Here is a 19,830-nt window from a genome sequence, read left to right on the forward strand (position 1 = left end):
TAAGCTACCTGGAACTTAATATTATAGTCAATTCATAGTTGCACACGGTAGTTATCAAAAGAACATAATTTATGATTGGAAAGTTTTGATCAGCAGGATTTGAAAAACAGAAGGTGTCATTTTCACTTCTTATGTGGTCATGCAGATGCTTATCTCATTTTCTCTCAACTCACATTTACCAGGAACCTGCTACAGGCAAGGTTACCCGCTAGGTACTGGTAGAGGAGTTGGAAGAGGATCAAAAGACAGCCTTTGCTCTCAAGGAGCCTACAATCTGGTCAGGGACAGACGTGTTCACCATTGTAACATAAAACAGAATATATCATTATTCAAAAGAGAGACAATAAAGACAAGTTCTGATGTGGATGGCAAATGCTCAACGCAAGAAGTGGTAGGTATGTCAGACTCTGAAGAATAGGTAGGATTTTACAGGCAGAGGTAAGGAGAAAGACTAATTTGGGAAGACGGTATGAAATAAATGAGCATGGGGCTAGGGCTATATACAATATTGAATCTGTTCACAGTCTGAGTCTAAGGTTCTGATAGTCTAAGATTATAATTTATATAATCTATTTACATACAGTGTTGACTCTGAAAAGCTTATGTGGGAATTTTATTATTTATTTATTTATTTATTTATTTATTTATTATGAAATTTATTGTCAAGTTGTTTTCTATACAATACCCAGTGCTCATCCCAAAAGGTGCCCTCTTCAATACCTATCACCCACCCTCCCCTCCACTCCCATCCCCCATCAACCCTCAGTTTGTTCTCAGTTTTTAAGAGTCTCTTATAGTTTAGCTCCCTCCCTCTCTCTTTTTTTTCCTTCCCCTCCCCCATGGTCTTCTGTTAAGTTTCTCAGGATCAATGTGGGAATTTTAAAGGACTAAACAGAAAACGTGTTTCAGTTAAATGAAAATCCTGGGCAACTCTGAATTGAGAGACATTGGTAAAATATACCTGATTGAAATCCTTAAATTATAAGATATATTAATTGGCTTTGTGTATGGGTCGATTTTATTATTAGGCTTCTTTATCTCTCATTGGAAAGGATGTTAGATGTCATTAAGTGAAGCTGTTCATGTTTTTCTTTCCAGTGGCTTAAGATACAAAAGGAGTAAGTTCTTTATAATAATGGGGTACTTCTATTGTGTTCTCCTAGAGGACATGGCTTTCAACTGAACGGTTGGTACAGAGTCTGTTCACATATATACACTCCCTTAGAGCATTTGCTTTGCATATTGGGCTTCAGATGAAGATAAAGGACAATTTCTCCTACTATTTTTAGAGTGGGATATGCCGCTGATGGTCTTTATTCTCTAGTGTTAAAACTGAGCAGGTGCGTGTTTGTTAAATTCAGGTATAAAGTAGGATAAAGGGGAAAAGAAGATAACCCCTGATGGAGAATTCAATCATTATATTCTCGGGTTTTCTGAGAATTTTTTGTGTGTTCTGGATAAAAGGCTTTTTCAAGAAGCAGTGACTGAGGCCAAAAGCAAATACCAATTACCCTGGGATACAATAAGGAATTATGGCAGTCGAAGGATGGTCACTCCTTGGAACATGGAATTAATTTCTGCATGCAGCCATCAACCACCACTGCAGTATGCTTCAGAAGTCTCACTTTGGTTATTATGGAACAGAAACCAATTTTCATGGATTTTTAACCCACCGTAGATCACATACCTATAGCCTCTCAAGATTCATAAGCCTAAGAGGTTATTTCTACAAACTAACTGTTCTAAACAAAATACTCTAAAGTTAAAACATCTAATACCATCCTGCCTGGAAATAAATACATCATCTTTTTATACTGTCAAGTAAAAAAAAAATAGTTTGAATGTTTCCACTTTGTCTAGAAGAAACAGTGGATTATAATACCTCGTTAAAATTACAGACATACTGCAGAGTGACTGTCATTGGGCCGGCAGCTCTCTTGACTTGAAAATGGGAGTTACTCCTGCCAAACTGGGGCTGTTGATCTAGAGGGAAAGCCATCACTGGGAAAGGGAAGGAAGAACTGGGACATCTGAACCGACCTGCAAGTTACAAGTACTGAGCTTATGAAAGTGACTGGGAATTAACCTGTCCCAAAATTTCTTCTTTCCGCACTCTTAATTTTTCTCCACTGTGCATCCTCCTTTGAATATTAAAAGCAGTTTTAAGAGCTATCAATCATTTATTGCTCAGAGAAGAATTACAACAGTGGCATGGAGGAAATTAAGAATTTGTTATGAGGGAGAGAAGTGGGTAATTTTTGAGACACTTCGCACTTTTGAGGGGAGGACTTTGCTGAAAGCAGCAAATTAGCTGAGGGAAAGAGCTGCAGAGACCAGGAGCTCTGGAGACTGGGGAAGGGGGCCCTGGGAAGTACCAGGGTGCAGACACGGTAATGAGAGGGGGTGAAAGAGAAGTAAATTCATCTGCGCCTAGCCTAGCACCCAGTTCTCATGGAAGAAACGATTCTTCCTCTTTTCCTTCGTCTCTTTTGCTCTCAAAATTCAGAACTTACATTAGGAATCAAGAGTATTTTGTTCAGCCAGTTTGGGTTAAATGGGGTTTTTCAGACTAGCCTGAAAGTCAAACTGTTACTTATAATATTTTCTTTTTTGCAGAAACAAAGGACTTAACAATAATGATTCAAAAAAGTGTGCCCTCAAGGCTGCCTGTACTACATTTTAAACCAGAACTATACAATTTTAGTGTTTCTGGAAGGAAGCTTACAGGTGACGGAGCTGAACTTCCTCATTTTATAGGAGGAAACTGAGGCATATTGATATTAGCTGTCAAGCAAGGATTAAAAGTCAGTTTCCCTGACCCCTGAGTATTGTGTTTTTGCACCAACCCATCCAGTGAACTGCTGATAAGAAGCATTCTTCTCAAGAAGCACTGCTCCCACTTCTCTCCTTTCTTCAGTCTTTAAACTGTTTTATCTTCAGGCTCTCTGTATTAGTTCTATTTGTACCTCTCCAATGCCTGCTAGGACATCTACAGCTCTCACAAACTCCTATTTAGAACTTCTTCTCCAGCTCATTTCCTTTGCCTCTCACAAATGGGGATTTAATTCACCCGAGAATGAAACAACCTGATGTGGTTCTGTTCTAGCAGGTACCAGCCAGGACTGAGGTATACAGAGTAAAAAAGAGACTGGTTCTCACAGGGCCTGTCAACTGAGAAGTCGCTGCGGCAAGAGATGAGCTGACATGAGTGTATGAAGCAGGTGGCCGGCACGTAGGGCTGAAGAATGTTGGTAGCTAGAGAGGCAGGTCCCCTGGGCTAAGTCCATGAAGGAAATATTCCAATCTCGGAATGTAGTAGCTTTCTGGTGCATCAGTGCCACCTTTTTATTTTTATTTTTTGCATCAAGAGAATGAAAAGCAATACCCATTGGTAAACATATGCAAAAGTTACAGAGAGAGTAAGGGTAGCAGATGATAAAATCTTGGACTATCAGTTATACCATATTAGCAAGCCAGGAAGGGAGCATAAAACTTACTTTCACTAGCCACATGATTAGCTGGGAAATAACCCTCCTGTCCCTTTCCTCTGCTGCCATACCACCAGTCCTCATTATCTTTGAAAAACACTCGGATAATGTCTCCGCGATGGATGCTTAGTTCATCTGATCGATTTGCTGTGTAGTCATAAAGAGCCACTACCTACGAGAGAGATAAGACCACCACAGCTTTATCACAACTGTACCACAGAGAAAACCCCCAACATTCACTTCCTCTTGCAGAAGAGCAGCTGAAACCAAAGCAGTACTTTGGTAAGTCTGAGGCTGTCTCAAGGTTTGCTAATGGGATCAGGGGTGGTGGGAACACAGCAGGAGAAGCAAGATAAAAGACTGCGGGATTGAGAAATGGTTAAGAGCATTCAATACACTAAGATTAGCTTCAAAATAGCAGATGTTAATTTTTTTTTAAGTGAATTACTTGTGAAGCAAATAAAAAGAAGGCTCACACACCATTCACTCTCTTAGAATTGTCTTATACTCCCTTTGGATCCCATGCTCTGTGCTAAGCAGATGTAACTGAAAAAAAATTCCTCAGAACATCAACAATTTTACAAACAACAAAACGTAATGAAACAGCCTGATTACATAACTTCATTGTGATCACTTGATCACTGTTAATGTCTCTTTTAAAAATATATTTTCCCGTGAACACATGCTTTTTTGGTATTTTATATCAAACTAAGTCTTTTGATTACTTTAAAAATACTCTTAATAAAGTTATTTTCACCAGATACAAATTTAAGAAGAAAAGTCTTTCTACAAGAATACTCTTTCCTATACTGTACGGTAGTCACTGTGTTCGATCTTTTTATTTTTAAAAAACCCAATAAAAATGAATGGCTTGCACAGAAACTTAACAAATCCCTTAGAGCAGTTATAGGGATGAGGCAGATCTCAATCCATGTTATATGTCATGCATTGTGTAACACAGAACATAATATGTATACTAAAGAAGAAACTACTTCTTTTCCTACTTAAATGGCGTCTGAAAATTAACAGGTTATACAACTATATATGTAATGGAAAATTATCATTACAATCCTTTGTGCATTTAGGTTACATACTGATTCATTCACTTAACAAGTGTTTACTGAAATCCTAATGCACCTGCTACTAGGCTAGGGGCTAAATATACAATAATAAATAGGACCCTTTCTAGAAGGGCTACCTCATTTTGACTCTCCAGGAGAATAAAGGATAATCAGGAATTAACCAGGTGAAGAGACAGAAAGCATGTCTTGGGCAGACTGTATTGCTTGTGTGAGTCCAGGGAAGAGAAACCCAAAATATTCAATATGGTGGGAGCCTGAATTAGCGGCAAGAGCCTAACTAGCCAGGTGGGGGAAAGAGGGTACAGGGACAAGTAGGGGCTAGATCATGCACATTGTAGGAGCTCATGCTCATAATAGAGGCCATGGGAAGAGAGAAGGGTTTTAAGCAGGAGATTCCGTAACAGTTTACAAATCTCTTTGTGGTGCCTTTTAGTTTACAATATTTATTAACACATTAACCAGGATATTTTAATGGATAAATGTGGACTTACCTGCTGTCACTATATGGTATAAGGGCAGTAAAAATAATTTAATTCAAATGGTACAAATGCCATTCCTATTGTACTGCTTAGCACAGGCTGTAATAAACAATATGCTACACAGGATGTGGTTTCAAGTTTACAAATCTTTTATAACTTTTAGTGTACTGATGCCAAACTATTTATGTAAAAGTGGAACTTAAAAAAAATTTTTTTTAATGTTTATTTATTTTTGAGAGAGAGAGAGAGAGAAAGAGAGCAGGGGAGGGGCAGACAGAGAGGGAGACATAGAATCCAAAGCAAGCTCCCGGCTCCGAGCTGTCAGCACAGAGCCCCATGCAGGGCTTGAACTCACAGACCATGAGATCACGACCTGAGCCGAGGCCAGATGCTTAACTGACTGAGCCACCCAGGCGTCCTGTAAAAGTGAAACTTTCAACTCTTCCTTCCTTCTGTCTTCTCCAAACCTTTTCTCCTTTATTCTTCTACCTGGCACTGTCACAGAAGAAGAAAGCTAATAAAAATGTTCTGAATGCCTGCCACAGTCTAGGTACAATTCTAGCTGCTTACATATGTTCTTAGACAATCCTGTGATGGTATGAATTCTCATTTCAGTTTTATAACTGAGGGATTTTATGTACCGAGAACTTTAGTAGCTTGTCTAAAGTAAACTATAAGGAGTTACTTTTTTTTTTTTCCCCCAAAACTAAATACATTTATAGGACGTCTTTGTCTGGAATCAAACACACGAGGAAGCAGCAGAGAGAAGAAGGGACGAGGGACAGAGTTCCCCAAACCTCAGGAAAGAGCAGACGCAGTTCTGGGTGGCACCATGTAAGTGGCTGGCTCTGCAGAGAGAATCAAGACCTGGGCCACCTGCAGGCCAGCTCTTTCACGACACCTGATTTCCAGCCGCAGAAAACAGTGGGCTCCTCACCCTGGCACTGGTGCACCGACACAGCACAACGTGGGTGAATCTTATGGAAGGATGAGGTTGGTGTGTGCTTATTTATCAGGAGCCAGAGCTGGCTGCTCGGAAGAAGGGCAGGAGCGATTTGGCTCAGGCAAGAGAATCATTTATAAAGTCCCGTATCAGGCATGGGTCCTTGGGTGGATTACTGACAATCTGGAATCCATCAACCTAGAGCCAGAAAACCTTTCCTGAATTCTCCACTATGGTATTTGATAAGAGTCTCTTCAGAGGTACAGGGGTCCAAAAGACCTCTAAGATCCTACATTTCAACTTGCCTGTTAAAGTATCCACTGATTATCCTCCTTACACAAATATTGCACACTTTTTTTTTTTAATGTTTATTTATCTTGAGAGAGAGAGAGACAGAGACAGAGAGGGAGAGGGTGAGAAAGAGAGAATTCCAAGCAGGTTCTGGCTGTCCGTGCAGAGTCCAATGTGGGGCTTGATCCCATGACTGTGAAATCATGACCTGAGCCTAAATTAAGAGTCTGATGCCCAACCGGCTGAGCCACTCAGGTGCCCCTATAGAACACTAGTGTTACACAGCCCTCCAGTCTTTGTAAGTTATGTTCCACCCTCTTTGACCCTGTTATGGACTGAACTGTATGCCCCCCAAATTCATAGGTTGGAGCCCTAACTACCATGTGACTGTATTTGGAGATAAGGCCTTATGGAGGTAATTAAGGTTAAATAAAGTCATATGGGTGGGGCCCTAATCCAACAGGACTGCTGTCCTTATAAAAAAGAGGAAGAAACAGCAGGAACATGCATGCACAGAGAAAAAGGACATATGAGGACACAGTGAGAAAGCAGCTGTCTGCAAGTCAAGGAGGGAGGTCTCAGGAGAAACCAACCCAGCTGGCTACTTGATTCTGGACTTCCAATTTCTAGAACTGTGAGCAAAAAATTTTTAAGCCCTTAGTTTATTGGTACTTTGTTACAGCAGTCCTGGCAGATTGACCCAGTTCTACAACCTGATGGTGTCAGATGAATCACTCACTACTACCTGCCATGGCACCGCAAATGGACAACTTAATTCTACCCATTTTAGAGCCTTACCAGCTTACAGTACGGTGTTCAACACTATTATTTTATCTCCTGGTGTAGAAACGATGGCCTCGTCACCAAACTCCATCACCAACATCATTAGGGAGGCTACATCCCTCAAAGCAAAGAAACCGTCTTTGGAGCATGTCACCATCATACCATTACTGACATTTAAGCGAAAAACCGCCATACAGTGAGGAATCTGTGTGCTGCACATGCCAACAGTCCACATCCTGTCAGTGGAGTTACGGCCATTCCTTCATCGTACTGAAGGTACAGGACTAAAGCCACATGGCTTATATTCTGCTATCTAATCTATATAGTCTGCTTACGCTACAGTGTGTGTTTTTATCCAGTATGTCATCTTCTCATCTGAGGATCACTTACTCTCTTCTGAGCATCTTCGTATACACAAAAAACTTCTCTGCTTTTTAAAATTTGCAGTGGATTCTGCGTCAATTGTCTCCCCCATCTCCAATTACATTTTGTTATTATCTCACTATTTTAGGGTAGCGTAAAGCTCCATAAAAAAGTTGAGAGACGCAATCCCATCAGGTGGTTTCTTTTAACTTAACACCGTGTCTACTTTCCTCTTTATTTTGGTAGGTCTTGTCACAGGAAATTGTCTCGACCATTCTTGTGACGAGTGTCTTCTATAACGCACCACTGCTTTGCACACAGTGCTGGAGCATGTAGGAACGACACAACACCCTCAGCAGTATCTTTGAGCTGACAGAGCAATTATGAAATATTTCTGCAAAAGAAGTTTAAAAAATTCGTTCACGGGGCGCCTGGGTGGCTCAGTCAGTTAAGCCTCTGACTCTTGTTTCGGCTCAGGTCATGATTTCACGGTTCCTGAGATCGAGCCCCACATCTGGCTCTGCACTGACAGCAGCTAGCCTGCTCCGGATTCTCTCTCATTTCCTTTTTCTCTCCTTCCTTCTCTTTCTGCCCCTCCACCACTCTCACTCTCACTCTCTCTCTCAAAATAAATAAACAAACTTCAAAAAATTATTAAAAAAAAAAATTCGTTCATGTGCCCATGTTGGTAATGGCAGGTCTGGGAAATGAGATTTTTTTTTTTTTAAACAAAATTCACTCGATCACATTTTGCCCGTAATTCACATACTTGAAACAGAGTTCCTTCTTTTCAAACTGGCCAAACTACTTGGGTGCAGTCATGATGGGAGTGCCAGGGTAAGCTTTTATTTATTTTTTTTCCTGACATTCCTTTTTTAGTCTTCAAAGCAGTGCTCGTCAGAGACTATTTCTTGGTAAGCAGGGTCTGCCAGGCTGTTGTAAGACACTGAGGTGAATTCCTCTTTGTATTATCTTCTGAGAAATTTTTATTGTAGTTGTCTCTGAAGAGTTCTCAGTGGCTCTCAAAACCAGTGTACGGAGGGAACATTAACCAGTATTGCTGAGCAGCAGATGTTTCTTGCAACTTCAATTATAATATAATCTAAAAATCAATATTAATAATGGTCCCAAGTCATTCAACAAGCAAAGTTATGCTGAATAAACTCATAAACTTGAGTACTTTCTCCTTTAGGACCGCTTCAGCTGGGTCTACGAATCCTACCACATTCCCTCCGCTTTCTCCTTGCTTAACTTGATTTCAGACTCCTGGCCTCTAGAAACAGTAAAAGAATAAACTTTCGTTGTTTTAAGCCACACTGTGTTTGTGGTAATTTGTTACTACAGCCCTAGGAAACTAATACATGTGAATTTTACTTTGGTGAATGCTGGATTTTCTTGTATTCCCTTAAAGAGAATTGGATCTTTTACTGGTGTGTAGTCATTGAGATTAGTTTGACCCTTTTCAGGTTTGATTTTAAGTTTTGTTAGAACAGATTCATGAGGATTTTAGTCTAGGGCTCAATAACCCCCACTGCTTCCTGCTAATTTTCCTCGATGCCCCACACTTCAGGAGGTTTTGCCATTATGGCTGTCAGGAATGTGAATTGTTCCCATTCTGTTGTGTAGCTAATTTCTGGTGGTCCTTTCCTTATGGAGTTTTACCCCAAGCACAGACACATTAGTACTCAGCCAAAGACTTATTTTAAAAAGTTCATTTATTTATTTTGAGAGAGAGAGTGAGAGCGAGTTGGGGAAAGGTAGAGAGAAGGAGAGAAAGAGAATCCCAAACAGGCTCCGTACTGTCAGTGCAGAGTCCAATGCAGGGCTTGAACTTACAAACCATGAGATCATGGCCTGAACCAAAGTCAGATGCTTAACCAAATGAGCCACCCAGGCGCCCCTCAGCCAAAGACGTATTAAAAGTCCTCCTTATGGTTATTGGCAGGATTATGACCAATTAACATAAAGTGAAACGAAAAGTAACATCTCAGGTTTATTATTTTTTTTGCCAGAAGCCTTGTTACAATTTAAGGCACATCAACTAAAATGTGTACAGTTTTAGTGCTCAAGGTAAATGCACTTATGACTTTATTACACGTTTGGCATTCTTTAAGAAAGTGCATTAAGCTTTAATATAGATGTATTCAGGTTACACTTGTGTTTCAAATGATAAAACTTTGTTCTTTTTTGATTTTACATATTTTCTCCTCACGTATACAGGAGATGCTTAAAGTGAGCTCTGGCTACGTGGCTGGCCTTGGATTTATCACTCTGGGTATACTGGTACAGCAACTTACATGCAAGAACAATTAACTGGAGCAAAGGGAGAAGATACTTCTTTCTGCAGACTCCATAAGGACTGTGCAGAAATGAGTATGTCTCAGCCAGGCAGTTCCATTTACGTGTAAATGTACTGGGTTTTATGTAGTTACAACATGATGGGTCTGTAGCTTTTTAAACTAGCAAACCCCTGAGAGACTGTGCCTTCCAGCTGAAATATTTATAATAGATTGTGTTTCAAATGCTGTTTTCTGCTTCTTGGACATTGAGGAAACATTCTTAATTTTGTAGAATTGGCAACAGGGTTCCCCCACCCTCTTCTCTCAAGCTGTAAACTGCTTTTTTTTTTTTTTTTTTTTTACAAGAAGTTATAAGAAGTCTGGGTACAGCTGTAGTATTTCAAATGCTTTCTGAGAGAAAGAAACTGTTTCCTTGGCCAATGAAGAAACTTCTCATGTAATCAAACAGCAGTTTATATATCCTGATCCTTTTTTTTTTTTTTCGCACAGTGTTTTTCTCTGGAATTATAATGGCTACAACAGCCTCATCAAACACTGTCTTCAATCCCTTCTGGGTTAAAGTTGAACTTTCCACATGGTGGCCCCTGTCTCTTGCTAGTTTCTGTCCTTGTTCTATATATAAACAAGATTTTCTTTCATATTATTCAGTTTTGTTAAAGTTTTGGGACTCACCTTGAAGATCAGTCTGAGTTCCTACTAAACGAGGCACATTTAGTGTGTGTTCCCTAAGTTCTGATGCCCACTCCTCTTTCACATTTCGAAATAAGGTCACAGAGAAGCATATAAGGAAGACATCAGGCAGTGCATAAGATACAGGCCTCAGATGACCATAGTGTTCCTGTCTGATGACTATCTTCCTGTTCTGCTGTATCACAGAGTCTCAGGATGGGGTGCTTGCCCTCCGCCCTGTAGCTGACTGCACTGCAGATGGTGGGCACAACTCCTCTAGGAAGGCGTCGGTGGCACAGCTCATGAGTAGGTATGTCTTGCCAACCACCATGCCCTTGAGCATCAGCCTCTGGGTGGGCCCCCCTTTCCTGCCATGGCTATGCCCACCCACTGCCCCCAGCAACCATTTAACAAGTAAAATAAGATTTAAGAAAGTCTCACTCCTCAATGATGTCAATTACAGAATATTTGGTCTTTATTACTAAAATAGAAAAAAAGAGCAGATTAAAAAATGCTAGTAGAAAACCAAATTTAACAAAAAATTCTAAATCGCACAGAAATACATTACTGAATATTCCAATGACTACTTTACTAAGTGACACTGGGACTGTATTTTATTTCATGAGAGGAATAAAAAGCATACAGCCCATTTCAAGCATCATGTGGTAGGAAGATATATGGTCTCTTATGATTATTTTCGTAAGTACTATGTAAGATACCCCACAGATGTTTATAAAAAAAGAAACCAAGGTCCTATTATTTTTAACTGATCTTATCTAGAAAATAATAAATTAAGAAAACAGAGATTAAAAAAAGTAAATAATTGCACAAAGTTTATTGTCTCTGTGCCAGACAAACTATCTGTTCCTATCCTGCTATATAATGTTAGTATATGTGAACCTTAAACACTTTATCAAACAAATATTTGAAAATACTAAATTCCAAATATCTTCTGGTAAAGTAACTAGGGTAATGGAAAGAATACCAAACTAGGAATTAACATGTTTAGTTACCAGTCCTGTTTGGGCCTCCAAGGCTGAAATGTACCATAAAACACTCAGACTGGATGGCTGTAAATGAACAGGTCTGGACCAGATGCTATGTGGTATACCCTTGAGCTTTCAAAATTCTATCATAACATGTACTCAGTTAACTATTCCAAAAAAACAACATTCACAAATTTCAAGGTAAATTCAAAATAGTAATTTGTTGGATAATAGTGTAGCTATATTATTTGTGATCATCCATAAATTGGAAAAGCTTGTTTAACTGCTACAACACTACACCGGAAAAGCCTCCTGGTACTGAATAAAGAACAACAACAATACAGCATTTCTTCTGAATTACCATTTAGAAATTACTACTTCTTTGACAAATAGGAATGACTTGACCTTTGGACTTCACACATAAAGCCACTCATTTTATTTGATGATTGGTATCACTTAAAACTTTTCCTGTTAGAAATCGTAATTCACACATTTTGTTACACTGAATCATTAGTGCTTCATTTGAGAAGGAGCTCAAATGTAACCTTTTATTGGTTATCTCCTAAAAAAATCAAGAGAATGATGCAGGCTATTTTATAGATTGGAGTACAGATTTTGTTGTTGTTGTTGTTGTTAGTGAAGAAAAATGGCAGTGTAATTTTTCTTTCTTGGAAGGGATAGCAAAAAGAGAATTATGAATCATTGATTTAAATTAGGGTTTTTATAGTGTGCTCTCCAGACCAGCAGCAGCAACATCACCTGGAAATTTGTTAAAAATGCAAATTCTTAGACCCCATTCCAGAGCAACTAAAATCATTTATTCTGGGGATGGGCCCAACAATCTGTGTTTTAACAAGCCTTCCAGGTGACTCTAACATACTTAAAAGTTTAGTTAGTATTTTATTTCAATGATCTACTTTATAAAACATGCACACTTCTTTTTTGCACATATAAAGTATGCAACTGAATGGGTAAGAAGCATAAAATATAAAGCCAAATCTTGAAACAAAGTGTTACTGGCAAAACTTTAAAAAAAAGAAAAAGTAAATCTGTTCTTCCTTTCCTATTAGTTTTACTTATCTTGCTTAGTTTTCCTCTTGTCTCACTGAAATGCTGACTAGCTCTAGATCTGAGTAATTTAACATCTACTCCATCATTTTATCAATAAGCACATGATCAAACTGCAACCAGGAGTCAGGGCAAACATTCCTTCAGTTTCCCTACAACCTCTTAAGGATTAGTGAGATCTTTAAAACAGGAAAACAAGCAGAACTGAAAAATAGAATCTGTTCATTGAGCAACAATTATGAGGTACCTACCGTGCCTGAGCTATTCTGACAGGCTGGGGAGATAGCAGTGAACAATACAGACAACAATCCCTGCTCTAAGAGAGCTTCTGTTTTTGTTTTGTTTTGTTTTTTAATTTTTTTTAAATGCTTGTTTATTTTTGAGACAGAGCGCGCAAGTGGACCAGAGGCAGAGAGAGGTGGAGACACAGAATCTGAAACAGGCTCCAGGTTCTGAGCTGTCAGCACAGGATCTGATGCGGGGCTTGAACCCACAAGCCAAGAGATCATGACCTGAGCTGAAGTCTGATGCTTAACCGACTGAGCCACCCAGGCGCCCCAGAGAGCTTCTGTTTTACTGGATATTTTATTGTTTTTGGTCTGGTAGGCCTTTTCAGAAAAAGGGCTACTTTTAATACTTGTACAAGTTACTCTTCTGTTTATCTATTTTTAAGTTGCTAATACACAGTACCAGGGTGTGTGCTCATATTAAATTCTAAAATAATTATTTATTAATTTCTTTTTTTTTTTTTAATTTCTTTTGAGAGAGAGAGAGTGCGCACATGTGCATGAGCAGGGAGGGGGCAGAGAGAGAGAGGGAGAGAGAGAATCTGAAGCAGGCTCCATGCTGTCAGCACAGAGCCTGATGTGGGGCTGGAACCCACAAACCGTGAGATCATGACCTGAGCTGAAATCAAGAGTTGGATGCTTAACTGAGCCACCCAGGTTCCCTAAGTTATGAATTACTCCTGAAAGTATAATAAATTTCTTTAAATTCTTATAATAAACCATAAGCTATGAGTAAATAAAAAATTACTAAGAGCTAGATGCAAACAATATATTTAAACAAGAATAAATTCAAGTATTTGCAAATAACATATTACTCACAATTTATAAACACAGTTTTAGCAGTTATAAATTTTAAACTCTATAGTTTAAAGCAGAAATTCATAGAGATTATATATAGAAATATATCCCTTATGATAAATGAATATTCTTTTTAACTGTATTGTATTTATTACCTGGTTTTACCTACCTGTAGATGATACTTACCTAGCCAGGTCTTTCCATAGCCATAGGGTTGTGAGAGGTAGTAAAAAAATTTCAAAAGTACATAACTACATAAATGTTAAAGAACTTAAAAATAAACATAAATAGATAAATAAGTTATAAAAGGGTCTTCAAACAGACAGACCTGTATTGCTGTAAAACTACTTTGGAAAAACCCTCTCTAAACTTGAAAAGGCACTTAGTAGGGACTCCAATGTCGAAGTAAGCAATAATTTCCATTGTTTTCTTTTAGAGTGAGGTACAGGTTTATGCCTCTCTGCTTAAGTATGCATAATAGTCATAAAACACCTGTTACTTAAAAATAACATAAGGTCTGAAGACAAGTCTTTTGAGAATGAAATTTAAATCTCTTTTTGGTGCTTAATGACATCTTCAGGATTTCCTGAGCACCAATTCTAAGTGCAAACAGTTGTAGTCCTTAATATTTCAAGACAATCTATTACAGAAACTTTTGAGATCTACTTAAAAGCACTCCTTGATCTCACGCTCCGTAAGTTCGAGCCCCGCGTCGGGCTCTGTGCTGACAGCTCAGAGCCTGGAGCCTGTTTCAGATTCTGTGTCTCCCTCTCTCTCTGCCCCTCCCCTGTTCATGCTCTGTCTCTCTGTCTCAAAAATAAATAAACGTTAAAAAAAATTAAAAAAAAAGCACTTCTAAAAACATGTGTTAAATTTATTAACAGATTATAAACAATTTCTAAAAAGATGAATTAATTAAGATCTCATTCATGTAATAAATATCTCAAGTGTGTGCTATATAGAAGGCCATATACACAGTATAGGAAATACAGAGAAATGCAGCCTACAGTTCTTGACCTGAAAATGCTTAGCATAAAATTAAAAAAATATAGTTTCAAATACTGTACACTAAAAAATCTTTATTTTTAAAGTTTAGAAGAAGTTAATAAATTTACAATAATCTGTTTTATGAGATATTTGATATAAACACATCTCATTTAGATGTTTTAGTTTCAATCAACCAAGGTTTTACATTTACTAATTCTACAACAAGTGTATGAATCTGTTTGAGTCTTTTCTCAGAATCAATATACATCTACTGGTATTTAATAATTTGTGATGCTATAGGTATGTGTGTATTCGTGTAGTTATATCTAGAAATATATGTATCTACCATTTATTTAATGTTTACTATATGCCAGGCATGTGCTAAGCACAAAGAGTATACAAGCATATTCTGTGTGTGTGTGTGTGTGTGTGTGTGTGTGTGTATCTGTGCATACAGGTCTGCTTTTCTCCTAAGCCTATGCTTTTAGTCACTAAATTTACAGATTTAATTTTGAAGTTAGAGGCCGTCATGGAACCAAGTAAATATGAAGCTGCTTGGTTCACTGACTGTGACTTTCCTTAAGAATATGCTGAAAGGAGGGTATTAAACACTTGGCATTTCTATTAAAGAAGGCACCTAAAGAAGATCATCAAAGCATTTTCTTCATATTAGCTCCTTATTCACAATTAATGGATGACACCAAACTGGGAAGTTATGTGGGAAACCATCACTGGGCCAAGGTCACAGCTTTTTATGTATATTAACATATGTGCCCATCTGATTACTGCACTTTATATTTAAGGGTGGAGGGAATTACTGAAATGCTACAGGCAGAGTTAATTAGGAAAAACTTTGCAAAAGGATCTTGGGTAATAAGTTTAAATGTAAAGAAAAGTTTTTTAGGTTGCTGATAGCTACACATCAATAATTCACTGCTCATCTTACTTAAACACGATGCTTCCCTATTTCCAATTCTAATGTCAATCCAAATATGCCAGAAAAAGCTCATGTACATTCATGTGAACATGTGGTTTGGTGGGGAAGAAGAATAACAGAAAGATGATGAAAAAGCTTAATGGAAAATGTCCCTATGTTAGTATATAATTCTAACTGTGTTATGTATGGAGATGTACACACTTAAGGAATATGAAACTTACCATTTCAAATAGAAAAATATGAATCAGCAAATGGAATTTTTAAGATGGAAATGGAAAATTTTAACTTTAGAACAAATGAGTAAAGGGGAAGCACTTTTGGAACAGGGGAGTAATGAAAACCGGCTCTTCCATAAAGGCAAGCACACTGGCAAAAATGGTCAAAACCAACTTTTTAATAAGTATGAAAATTAGCCAAAGGGTTGCAACAATTCAAAAAGCATGTATTCTCTCTCCCTCTCTTCTCACGCGCGTGCGCGCGCGCACACACACACACACACACACACACACACACACAGAGTTGAATCTTGGCAAAAACTGCAAACTTTGAGGAATTTTAACCTGTCCTGTTCCCATCACTCTCTTACCAGCTCTATGGCAGCCTCAAAAACAGACTCACAACAATGGTAACTGAAAACCATGAGGCTAGCAGTCACCAGATAGGGCAAAATGGGTTCAGAGTGCCTCCAAAGCCCTATATCCAGAGAAGAGTCATTATATGACCTATATAGCAGCCCCTGAAAAGTCTGTAAAGTTTCATTCTCTGGGCTCATCTTTATTTGATGTGACTCAGAGCCAGAAGTGAATAGCTCTATCCTGAGGATATTTATCTAAAACCATCAGTGGCAACTCAGATGATGATATGAGTTAGGAAAAGTAAGGGGCTGGCCAAAAATTAAAAGGCAACACTGGGAAATGATATGTCTACAGGATACTCTGAAAAGCTCCCACATATTCCTGGAAATCTAGAAGGCCATGCACGTGTGCAGGACTGTGTGTATGCCTAAGAAAGACCAGAGAAGGCTCTAATTTTCATCTCTGGTTGACCTCTGTGCAAACAGAAAGTAGAATCTAACTAAGACAGAGTTATAAAAAGCATATTGAAGCAATGAAAACAAGTCCCAACACACACAGAGCCCCTTGGAAAAGGGTGCAGAACTTGGTTCCGGGCATTTAAGGAAATTTCTGTCCAACCATTAGTTGACTACTAAGCTAACCAAACAGACATTTCAGTGATCAAAAAACCAAAAAAATATAGACTTTATATAATTACTTCAGGAAAGTCACCAACTAAAATAGTAACAATAACAAAAAATGACAAATCATGCGGAGTGGGTATAGAGAATCTAATTTCCAGGTCTGCCACATTATGTCATTTCAAATGTCCAGTTATCAACCAAAAATTATGATAAATATAAGGAGACAGTAAAGTATAACTCTACACAGGAATCGAAGTTAAGAGAAACTATCCCTGAGGAACAGACATTAGATTTAATATATATATATACACATACATATATGTTTATAAAGATATATATATATACATATGTTTATAAAGATATATATAATAAAGACATACATATACATATATAAAATAAAGATACATATATACACATATAAAATAAATATATGTATATATAACATACATATACACATATACATACATATATATTACATATACATATACACATTACATACATATACACATATAAAATAAATATATTACATATATATATTACACACACATATATATGTGTATATATATATATATATATATATATATATATGTAGAGAGAGAGAAAGAAAGTGTAAGAATTACAGCAAACAGAAAATGTCAATGGGGGCACCTGGGTGGCTCAGATGGTTAAGTGTCTGACTTCGGCTCAGGTCATGATTTCCTGGTCTGAGTTCGAGCCCTGCATTGGGCTCTGTGCCGACAGCTCAGAGCCTGGAGACTGCCTCAGATTCTGTGTCTCCCTCTCTCTCTTCCCCTCCCATGCTTGTACTCTGTCTCTGTCTCTCTCTTAAAAATAAATAAATAAACATTTAAAAATTTAAAAGATAAGAAAATAAAACGTCATTGAAAAATAGAAATTATTAATAAAATAAAAATTCTGGAGTTGAAAAGCACAATATTAACTAGAGGTGCTCAAGAAATTTGAACTAGTAGGGGAAAGAGTCAGTGAACTTCTAAGATAAGTATTTTGGAATTATCTAGGTTGAGGAACAGAAAGAAAAAAGAAGAAAAATGTCAGAGCCTCAGAGATCTACGGGATGCCACCAACTGTACTATCATATGCATAATAGGAGTCACAGAAGGAGAGAAAAGGGAGAAAAAATATTTGAATACATAATGGCCCTAACGTCCCCAATTTTGATGAAAAACATTAATCTGTACATCCAAGAAGCTAAACAAACCCCAACAGGATAAACTCAAAAAGCTCCAGATCTAGGAATATCATAATCAAATCGCTGAAACCAAAGACAAGAATCTTGAAAATAGCAACAGAAAAACACATCACGTAGAAAGGATTCTCAATAAGACTAACAACAGACTTCTCATCAGAAAACTTGGAGGTCAAAAGTTAGTAGGAATATGTTTTCAACATTTTGTGTTGAAAGACTCTACCTATCATTCAATATGCAGCAAAACTATTCAATATGCGGCAATTAACATATTCCCAAATAAATGATAATAGAGATCATTACTAGCAGATCCACTCTTCAAGAAAAACTAATGGAGGTTCTTCAGGTTGAAACAAAAAGTCATTTGACAGTAACGCAAATCTACATGAAGAAATAAAGAGCAGCAGAAAAAGTAACTACATAGGCAAATATAAAAAGACTGTTTTTTTGTAACTTCTCCATTTGATTTGAAAGACAACTTCTTAAGGAAATAATTACAAAAATGTGTTGATGAGTTTACAGTGTATAAAGATGGAATCTATATAATAGTAGCACAAAGGAGACAAAAAGATAAAGAGCTGTATTAAAGTTTTTACATACTACTTAAATGAAGCTAATCCAAACTACATTGTTTTAAGTCAAAATGTTAACTGTACTTCTCAGTGTAACCACTAAGAAAACAACTCACAGAATATATATATATAAAGAAAAAGGGAATTAAAATTGTATAGTAAAGAATATTAATTTAACCCAAAACAGTGAGCAATAAAGGAATAAAGGAACAAAAAGATATGTCAGACATAAAGAAAACCACATCGTAGATTTAATTCTACCCTCATCAATAATTACTTTAAAGGTAAATAAATTAAATGCTCCAAACAGAAAATAGAGATTACCAGAATGGAAAGAAATGATTCAACTGTATGCTATCAGAGAAATATTTTAGGTTTAAAGACAAAAAAAAAAGGGTATGAAAAAAAATACACCACACAAACAAAAGAGAGCTGCATATCAGATCTCTGATATCAGACAAAATAGAATTTAAAACAAAAACTGTCAGTAGAGACAAGAATATTTTAACGATAAAAAGTGAATCAGAAAGACATAAGTAAGTATAAGTATGTATGCACCTCATATAGCCTCTAAGTACATGACGCCAAACTGATAGAACTAAAAGATGAAATAGTTCAACAACAACTGAAGCTGGAGACTTCAACACCCCACTTTTAATAGTGAATAGAATTAGGCCCAGTGTCAACCCAGAAACACATGACTTGATCAAAACTACAAATCAATTAGATCTAACAGACATTTATAGAATGCTGCACCCAACAAAAGCAGAGTACTTATTTTTCTTATGAGCACACAGAACATTCTCTAGGATAGACAATATGCTACACCCCAAAATAAGCCTTTATTATTTTTTTTAAGTTTTTAATTTTTTTCATGTCTATTTTTGAGAGAGAGAGAGAGACAGAGCACGAGCAGGGGAGGAGCAGAGAGAGAGGGAGATACGAACCCAAAGCAGGCTCCAGGCTTTGAGCTGTCAGCACAGAGCCCAATGCAGGGCTTGAACTCACAAACAGTGAGATCATGACCTGAGCTGAAGTTGGATGCTTAACCGGCCAAGCCACCCAGGCACCCCTAGCCTTTACAAAAAAACCCTGAAATAATAGAAAGTATGTTCTATAACCACAATGAAATGAAAATAGAAATCAGTTACAGGAACAATTTGGGAAATTCACAGATGTGTGGAAATCAAACAACACACTTCTTAATAATCAATGGGTCAAAAAGACATCACCAAAGAAATTAGGAAAAGATACATGAAAAGGTAAACATAATGTGCCAAAAATCTATGAATGCAGCAAAAGCAGTGATCTGAGGAAATTTTGTAGCTATAAATGCTTTTGTTGAGAAGAGAGATATTAAATCAACAGCTAATCTTATATTTAAAAAAATAA

General features: G+C 37.4%; 1 protein-coding gene across 8 annotated transcripts in view; it reads right to left on the bottom strand.

Moving 5' to 3' along the window:
* Positions 1-19,830, bottom strand: part of AHI1 (Abelson helper integration site 1) — a 222,134-nt gene that overhangs the window by 59,598 nt on the left and 142,706 nt on the right. For 6 of the 8 annotated variants that reach the window (XM_049654404.1, XM_049654402.1, XM_049654403.1 and 3 more), the window contains one exon: positions 3,498-3,660. The exons of the other annotated variants lie outside the window; for them this stretch is intronic. In XM_049654404.1, coding sequence (XP_049510361.1) covers positions 3,498-3,660 — 163 coding nt within the window. The remainder of the gene's footprint in view (positions 1-3,497; positions 3,661-19,830) is intronic. 8 annotated transcript variants of the gene reach the window in all.

Source organism: Panthera uncia, assembly GCF_023721935.1.
Source record: "Panthera uncia isolate 11264 chromosome B2 unlocalized genomic scaffold, Puncia_PCG_1.0 HiC_scaffold_24, whole genome shotgun sequence".
Classification (NCBI taxonomy): domain Eukaryota; kingdom Metazoa; phylum Chordata; class Mammalia; order Carnivora; family Felidae; genus Panthera; species Panthera uncia.